Source organism: Takifugu flavidus, chromosome 6, assembly GCF_003711565.1.
Source record: "Takifugu flavidus isolate HTHZ2018 chromosome 6, ASM371156v2, whole genome shotgun sequence".
NCBI classification, from domain to species: Eukaryota; Metazoa; Chordata; class Actinopteri; order Tetraodontiformes; family Tetraodontidae; genus Takifugu; species Takifugu flavidus.
In genome coordinates, this window is record NC_079525.1 from 24,193 (window position 1) to 33,219 (window position 9,027).

The window sequence follows — 9,027 nt, forward strand, 5'->3', positions numbered from 1 at the left end:
TATGCTGGGTGCGAGCGAGACGACACCTCTAATTACAATAATCTCAGTCTGAAATTCTGACCGGGGAGTTTTGGAGTTTTTCAGAATAGTGCGTCTGTGTGTGTCGTGTTTGCAGCAAGATGCCCATTATGAGCAGCACTTCTGTGACGCGCGTCAAGAGGTTGGAGTTTAAGTGATGATGCCCCCCCCCCGTTCACTTCCTGTCTTCCTCTGACTGGTGGTTTGTAAACCAGCCTGGCTCACCTTTCACTGGCACACCGAGACAACATAGTGGGGGCTCCGTGCACACGTTCACATGCAAAGTGTTGGGTGTAACTGGTGTTGGACAGAGAGCAACATACAGGTGAGGCTTGCTCAGTTAGCCTTTAATGGATGCGCACTCCTCTCCAGACTACAGCTCAGTTTTGGCCTCCGCTCCTGCTTGTTCCACATCCTGAAAAACAAATGCAAGAAATAAGACAAAGCAGACAAAAACGTGGCCCAGTACAGACCATAATAAAAGGCTCTATGTTTTTGGATGCAGATCCTTCACATCTGTACATCATACAAGATCAGAGAGGTTTGACCCATAAGGACCCAAAGTCCTTCCCCTTAAAGGGAAAATATGGGAGAAAAGCTGAAGACAAAGAACACGTTTGCAATGTTTTCGTCCCTTAATCACTAATAATTCAATAATTAATCATTCAATTTCCCCCCTTTTTAAAGATATGTGTTGTTATATTATGGGCTGTAGCTTAGTGGCAGATATATTTCTCATTTAAGAATAAAAACAGAAGCGATTTTCCTGCTTGGTAACAGAAATTTGTTATAGTTGAACATAAAGTTTGAGTTTAGAGTAAAGATCCAGTTGAAGGCCTTCAGTGTGACAGTGATGTATGTTTTTAATGTGAAATTTATCATTAAACTTAACTTTTTAAAAGGGAAATGTCCAGGAAATTTGGAAATTTGTCAGTTCTTTGGAAATGCTAGACCACCAGGAATCCTCTTGCATTTACATTGAAAAGACAAAAAGACTTGGAAGATCTTTGTCTTTCTGCTGATGAATATGACGTAAAGAAAGCAACATTATCTCAGGCTGCTCACCTTTAACTCCCCACTCAGGAAAGACTGGCAGAATTCCCGCACACGTGCAGCAGAAATCTCCCCCTCGGGCAGAAGCCACTTCATGTCAGAGTTGCCGTCATAGATCCCAACCCGAGGGAGGTCCTTAGACTTGAGGCCAAAGTAGCCGAGGGGTCGCAAGTTGGACTTCACTGCTCCATTCATCAACACAAACAGGAACTGAAAAACAGGTTTTAAAGGAATTTACATGGATCTGACGGACATTTCCACATGTAAATCCCAATATAACCCTGGCTCACTTTGCCTGTGAACTCAGGAGCCAGAGGCCCCAGCTGGTCTTGGAGGTCGGTGTATTCTTTAGTCCCTCTGTTGGCAAAGATCACGAGGTGCGTCTTCACCTCAGAGTTGAACAGGCCCACTGCCGTCTCCAGAAGAAGACCAGAGCAGGAAATACAATTAAAACCAGTTATATGTGACACCACCACAGTAGAGGTCACGGCCCCTCAGGCACTACAGCGCGGTCAACGCGCCTGGACAAAGGGACGCTGTCGTGGATAAAGGAAGAAGCTACAGCTGCAGAGCAGCGTGATGAAGGTGGGAGACCTACCACTTGGTTGTATTCTGTGATGAATCGAACCTCGTTGATAGTGATGAAGTTCACAAGACCATCGGATTCGATCTTCTTGGCCTTGGCGAGATCAAGCTTCTCCTGGTGCTTGTCAACCTGCATCATCATCATCATCATCATCATCACCACCATCACCACCATCATCATCATCACCACCACCATCATCATCATCACCATCACCACCATCACCACCATCATCACCACCACCACCATCATCATCACCACCATCATCACCACCATCATCACCATCATCACCACCATCATCACCACCACCATCATCATCATCACCATCACCACCACCATCATCATCACCACCATCATCACCATCATCACCATCATCACCACCATCATCACCATCATCACCACCATCATCACCACCACCACCATCATCATCATCACCATCACCACCACCACCATCATCACCACATCACCACCATCACCACCATCATCATCATCACACCATCATCACCACCACCATCATCATCACCATCATCACCACCACCATCATCATCACACCATCACCACCATCACCGTCATCACCACCATCACCATCATCACCATCACCATCATCATAACCATCATCATCATCACCACCACCACCATCATCACCATCACCATCATCATCACCACCAGAACTCTGAGCTGTTGTGATGCACCTTTCTGAAAAGGACCAGGGTGTCTGAGGAGATGCTGTACTCGGCCCAAACGTCTTTCACCACACAGAGGGCTACGGGAACAGAGGACACTCGCTTTGCAGCTGCCAGCAGCTCCTGGTAGCCACGGCTCTCCTCTGCCTGAAGAGCAAAGCAGGGTGGAAATTTAGTAACAACAAGCTCATTTTGTTCAGAGCATCTGATATTGAGTAGATCAAAGGGTTTTTAATACCACAAAGGCAGGTTATATAAATATATAGGATATATATAATAATGGTAAGCTGCTGATTGTTCTTCACTGATATGTTCTGGGCAATTTGAGGAAATAACAATGAAAATATGGAAAAGTTGAGGAGGAACACGGATGAAGTGACAGAACAGGAAGGAACGAAGGCAGAAACTGTGCTTCATGTCTTCATTTGGAGCTAATGTTAGCTTCAACTAACCCTGTTAAAGGCTGTTAAAGGGTTCATTTCCACTCTTCTGGCTATTTTTGCCCTTTTGGCCAGCAGCCTCACAGTTCATGGGCTCCCTGCCTGTCTCTCTCCCCCTTACATGAACTTTCTGCCATCCTCAGGAAGGTCAATAGTGCCAATCCCACAAGCCCTGGGATGCATACATATTTCCTGTGAAGCAGTGCACGCTCTCCCCCCGCACACAGAGTCTGGCCAGCGGCTTCGCCTCGGCTCCTTGCCTCAGTCCTCACAGCAGCAGTGCTGCCAAAGGTGTGGCTGCAGGAAAAACTACATTCTTCTTCGAAATCTATTCATGTTACCCTCATCTCCACGGCAGACGGCAAACAAATGCTGTATTTTGGGGCCAATTACAGTCCCGCTACTTGCTAATTAGTCTCATCATGTGGAGGCTGCCATATACACGTCTGCATAATAAACTGCGCCATAAAGCGGCTCTTGTGGGCATGTTTATAAGATGCCTGAAAGCATATTTTTGCCCTGTGTTCAGATGTTTCTCTCTAAGCAAGTGTCTCTTGTGACCTCCAGGAATCCAATGACGACCACTTCAGCAGAGTTGACGAATGCCTCAGCAGCTTTGGTGTCTGTCAGCCTGAGGAGGCCACCATCTGCAAGAGAAGGTCACGGACAATCAGCCCAACCACTCAAGCAGCTGAAAAGACGTTCAAGGATGTTAGAATTATTAAAACATTAAATCTTTTTTTTCTTGACCATTTTATCCCTTTTGGGGTTCCCCCCCCCAAATCTTCCCCCCGCAAATTGGGCGAAGGCAGTCGCCAGCTCGTTACTTATTTGAGCAGTGAGAGTTCATTAGCTTGCTCAAAGGTACTTTGGCAACACTCTGAGGGTGTCCTGGCAGCTTCCTCTGTTACCAGAACATCTCCAAGTTTTGTTCACACCCGGTCTTGGACTGAGACCCCCCCACTCTGCCCAGTAACACACTGCCTGAGCCACCACCGCTACCCATAATAATGATAACATTTAGAATTCCCAAGGTCACAGGTTCACATGACAGACGGGATTATTCTGCTGCCCAGGCAGAATTGTCTCAGACAGGCACCGATGATCATGTACGAAGGTCAGATCTCCTTTGAGAAGAGGAACACTCACCCTTTTCTGTGGCTCTACCAGAAGACACCAGGAAGAGGAGGAAGAGAGTGATGAGCATATTTGATGTGGTTCCTCCGATGGGCCGTCAGGGAAGGAAATGGCTGAGCAACAGAACGGTGTTTAAGAGCAGCGGGGCCGGGTCACCCACATGGCCGCAGGCTGCAGAACCTTTCTGATTGGAAGGCTTCTTGTGAACAAACCAGGTGTTCCTGATAAGCGGAACGTTGGATTACGTGTCACTGTGAAAGAGGCCAGACTGGGTCTCAGCGCTGCCCTTTGGTGCTGGTCTGTGAGGTCCCGTCCTCCTGATGGTGGCTCCTGTGCAGCCCAGGTGGTCCAGCGCCGTTCTCCAGACCCGTCTGGATGCCTGTGCCATTGCACTTCACAGCACTCACCACAGGGGGGCTGCAACCGCCACCCATCCAACACCTTTCTGACCAGGAACCAGGGTGAAAAGCATTCAAAGTTCAGACCTTTCCATTGACGGGCTTCCTGTTCATCAGATTTTTTGGTGCCTTCTTAGTTTATAAGAATACAGTAAGAGACAAAAGAACTCTAGCTTGAAAAAGATTTGTGGATACCTGATTATATTAGGATACGACTAGTTTCTTCCTCTTTTATTCAGACATTCTTTTAACTCAAAAACATGTGCTAAAAAAGGAGGAGAGTGCTGTTGAGTTATAGCTCGGTCAACCACCACGCAGAGACACAGAGAATGAGCAGAAATAAACTGCATTGTTCTGGACCCTGGGAACTTGATTTTCTACCGTTAAAATATCGCCAGAGTCTCGCCCACAGAAGAATTCAGTTTATCTTCTGGTGTGGTTCCTGCAGCATCTGTTGACCAAGTTTGATCCCACCTGAACAGCAGACGACACCTTTTGTTCAACTAGTTTAAAAGATTGTAAAACCATCAACACTAATTGTTAAACTGCTAAAACCCCCGCTGAGTGAACATCTCTGCATTAGCATGGGACTCCTTTTGGAGGTGGAGATGAAGCTTCTTTCCATCTTGCAGGGTCCCAACTCAGCGGAACCTTCCGCTTTAGTTATGCTTCACTCACCCTTGGAACCCCCCCAACCCTCTGAAGAGGACCTCAGCGGAGTTAGAGCCAAACCAGTGCGTCCTTCCTGTGTAGGTTTGATGGTATCAGTAGTATCAGTAGTTGGAATCACGACAACTACGACAATAGTTGGAACTCAGAGCTGCTTTCACAACATTTAAAAGCAAATAATCCTTTTTCATTAGTTTTATGTCTTTTCTTTTTTTTTACTTATATATAATGTTGTACATCTCCTTTCTAATATACCTCTTCAAGACTTCAAAGCAGGCTGTTCTATTTTCAGCCATCTAACACTAAACATATTTATAGTAAAGGCTGAGTTATAAAAAGCCTCAGAGCACTGATCTCCTGCTGGGGAACGCCCTCTTCTTCCTTTAAGCTTGGTGGTGGTGATAGGTGGTGGTGGTGGTGGGTGGGTGATGGGTGGTGATGGTGGTGATGGTGGTGGTTGGTGGTGATGGTGGTGGTGGTGGTGATGGGTGGTGGTGGTGGTGGTGATAGGTGGTGATGGTGGTGGGTGGGTGATGGGTGTTGGTGGGTGGTAGGGTGTGATGGTGGTGGTGGTGGTGGTGATGGTGGTGGTGGTGGTGGGTGGTGGTGGTGATGGTGGTGGTGGTGGTGGGTGTTGGTGTGGTGGTGGTGGTGGTGGTGGTGGTGTTGGTGGTGTGATGGTGGTGGTGATGATGGGTGGTGGTTGTGATGGGTGTGGTGATTTGGTGGTGATAATGGGTGGTGTGGGTGGTGATGGTGGTGGTGATGGTGGTGGTGGTGTGGGTGTTGGTGGTGGTGGTGGGTGGTGGTGTGCTGGTTGGTGCGGTGGTGGTTTGGTGGGTTGTGGGTTGGTGCGGGGTGGTGGTGTGGTGGTGGTTCTACTGGTGGTGTTGGGTGGTTGGTGGTTCTTGGTGGTGGTGCTGGTTGTGGTGGTTGTGGTTGGTGCGGTGGCGGTGATGGTGGTTGATCGTGGGTGATGGGTGGTGGGGTGTTTGGTGTGTGATGGTGGTGGTGGGTGGTGGTGGGTGTGTTGGTGATGGGTGGTGATGGGTGGTGCATAGGGGTGTGGTGATGGGTGGTGATGGGTGGTGATAGGTGGTGGTGGTGGTGATGGGTGGTGATGGGTGGTGATGGTGGTGGTGGTGGTGGTGGGTGAGGTGATGGTGGTGGGGATTGGTGGTGGTGGTGGGTGGTGATGGTGGTGGTGGTGGTGGGGGTGGTGGTGTGATGGTGGTGGTGGTGGTGATTGGTGGTGGGATGGGTGGTGATGGTGGTGATAGTGGGTGATGGGTGGTGTTGGTGAGGCTGGTGGGCCATTAGGGGTGTTGGTGGGGCATTAGGGGTGTTGGTGGGGCATTAGGGCCATTGGTGGGGCATTAGGGGCGGTGGTGGGGCATTAGGGCATTGGTGGGGCATTAGGGGCGGTGGTGGTGGGCCTGGGCTCCTCCCTGCTCAGGTGCTTCTCCCTGCTGCCCTGATCTCTTAATCCCCTTAGATGTTCCGTCCATCTTTGGTGACCGACTTCTTTTCTGTAAAGCTCAGCCACAAATAGGAGGGATAAAGGATAACGAGATAGTCAAAAGCAGGCTTCGATTTAAGGGTTTAAGAAATGGAATTTAGAAAGGTGACAGAACAGTGATTAACTCGAACATTTAGTTATTTGTTTTGCCCCCTTGTCCTCTGGTGTCAGACAGGTTCTTCTGCCAGGATGGGCCCCAGGAACCATCCTGGACCCTGATGAATATCAAGAATTCCTTTTTATGAGTGAATCTTGAACCTGGGAACCAAACCGAAACATTTATTTCCAGTCAGAAACGTGGGATGGTGCCCTCTCAAAGGCCACCGAGCTTTGTGCCACCTTCTCTTGCTACTTTCCCCACTTTTCTCCACCTGCTTCCGTGTTCTGACACAGCAAAATAAAAACGCCCTGATGGTGATCAATGATGTGACTCAGCACTTTGACACGAGCACAATTGTTTAGGCAGATTTCCACCTTTGTGTGGCGGCGGCGGTGACGTAGGAGCGATCCTGTTTTGGTCTGTTTTGGTCCACACGAGGATCTGGAACATGTGATGTAAGAGGGGCAGCACCACGCAGGTGATGGTCACTTAGTGCCAGATAAGGCTCAGCTAGCTGGTCAGCTCTTAATCCGCTGCCTCATGGCCCCATGTGAGAGTCAAACCCTGAGCTCCACTCACACGTTTACGGTTCCATCCGAGATTGAGCTTCAGTAAAATAGCAGAAATGATTGTTGGCGGGAAGGAAGACCAAAGAAAAGGAGAAAGAACTGAGAGTTGATGATTCTCCTGTGCACCTGCGTCATGTTGTGGTTACATAAACCATCCAGCAGATCATTCTGTGCCTGAGCTAAACCCCTGAGCCCCCCCCCCCGTAAGAGGGAAGGTGTCAGATCAAAACGACGGACACGTGCCAAGTCTGGATGAGCAGTTTAGGGGATTAAGTGTCGGGGTGGATATAAAGGGAGGGAGCGTCTCAGTCAGGACCACACCAACGCAGCAGACAAGCAGCCACTCAAACACAGGTAAGACCTCACACTCACCCAGCTTCCTTCCTCGGACCGGAACCAGTGCTCCTGTTGGGGCCTTTGTTTGGGGAAGAGCCTTTTTCCCTAATGATTGTCGTAGTTAGGCTGAACGTTACCTCACAAGTAACTTTAGTTTTTACTAGAATTTGTCCTTTTTCCCCCGAGTTTTTGTTTTATTGTCTCTGTTTTGTAATATTTAAACGCCACCTTCTGTCCAGGAAGGACTTTATAAATCGCTAAACTACCGTGTGAATTACCAGCGGAATAGTGAGGACAGAGAGGGGAGAAGGAACGAGGTCTTGACACTAAACTGGGACCGCTGGGATTTAAACTTTGGGATTAAAGCGTTTCATAATCATTTGTTTAGTTTGAAATCTGCTTAGTGAGCGTTATTAGTTCCAGCGCCAACCACAACGGACCACAACTAGTCAAAGATGGGTAACTAGTGCTACACTTGACCTCTTCCTGGTTCTTCTCGTAGCAAACAAAGAAAAGATGGCCGACACAGCCGTTGCTACCCCCGCCGACAAGAAGGCTCCTCCCAAGTTCAAGCAGAGGACCGCTCGCACCTTCAAGAGCAAGGCTCCCAAACCAGGCCAGAAGGGGTGAGAGCTCGGCTCGGCTCGGCTCAGGCGGCTGCTAACACGCGTGCAGCCAGAGCTGTTTCACATCTTGTTCATAAAACTAAAAGCTTCTCTATTTTCCAGCTTTGGCGACGACATCCCAGGAATGGAGGGTCTGGGCACGGACATCACCGTGGTTTGTCCTTGGGAAGCGTTTGGGGACATGGAGCTGAGCGACCTGGCGAAGTACGGCATCGTGTAGAGCCCTCCTGGTGGCTTCACCCCCCCACCCCCTCAGCTATCTTTAATGTACAAATGTTTATAAGATAAAATCTATATATTTTTATGGTCTGAATGGAAATGAGCATTTATGGTTAGCTGGTCCTTAAAGATGAAATAAACACTTCCCCAAACTTCTGTCTGTGTTTCTGAGGCTTCTTCCAGCACCAACAGGGTCAGGGTCCGGGTCAGGGCCAGGGCCCAGGCCAGGGTCCAGGTTAGGGTCAGGGTCCGGGTCAGGATCCAGGTTAGAGTCAGGGCCAGGGTCCAGGTTAGGGTCAGGGTCCGGGTCAGGGTCCAGGTTAGAGTCAGGGCCAGGGTCCAGGTTAGGGTCAGGTTCCGGGTCAGGGTCCAAGTTAGAGTCAGGGCCAGGGTCCGGTTCAGGGTCCAGGTTAGGGTCAGGGCAGGGTCCGGTTCAGGGTCCAGGTTAGGGTCAGGGTCCAGGGTCCGGGTGTGGAACGAGCTGAAGGTGATTCAAAAGGTTCAAAAACAGCAAAAATGGAAATTCAGAAAACAAGGCAGACTGTCCCCATCAACAAGATCCAGACTCCCAAAGCTGTGGGAAGAATGGGTGGAACCCCCCCCCAGGAGCCTCCCAGGACCCCCCCAGGAGCCTCCCAGGACCCCCCACAGGAGCCTCTCAGGAGCCTCCCAGGACC

The 9,027-nt window shown here is 49.4% G+C and overlaps 2 protein-coding genes across 2 annotated transcripts; one reads left to right on the plus strand and one right to left on the minus strand.

Moving 5' to 3' along the window:
- Positions 1-344: 344 nt before the first annotated feature.
- Positions 345-4,107, minus strand: LOC130527846 (endoplasmic reticulum resident protein 27). Its single transcript, XM_057036622.1, has 7 exons — positions 3,927-4,107; positions 3,339-3,424; positions 2,347-2,484; positions 1,670-1,786; positions 1,362-1,487; positions 1,084-1,281; positions 345-433 (listed from the first exon to the last, which is right to left on the minus strand). Exons 1-7 carry the CDS (start codon positions 3,982-3,984, stop codon positions 392-394), a joined length of 765 nt encoding a protein of 254 aa, XP_056892602.1. The 5' UTR covers positions 3,985-4,107; the 3' UTR covers positions 345-391.
- A 3,263-nt stretch (positions 4,108-7,370) lies between these two features.
- LOC130527847 (retinal cone rhodopsin-sensitive cGMP 3',5'-cyclic phosphodiesterase subunit gamma-like) lies at positions 7,371-8,506 on the plus strand. The gene is made up of 3 exons (XM_057036624.1): positions 7,371-7,523; positions 8,008-8,131; positions 8,234-8,506. Exons 2-3 carry the CDS (start codon positions 8,022-8,024, stop codon positions 8,349-8,351), a joined length of 228 nt encoding a protein of 75 aa, XP_056892604.1. The 5' UTR covers positions 7,371-7,523; positions 8,008-8,021; the 3' UTR covers positions 8,352-8,506.
- The last annotated feature ends 521 nt before the right edge of the window (positions 8,507-9,027 follow it).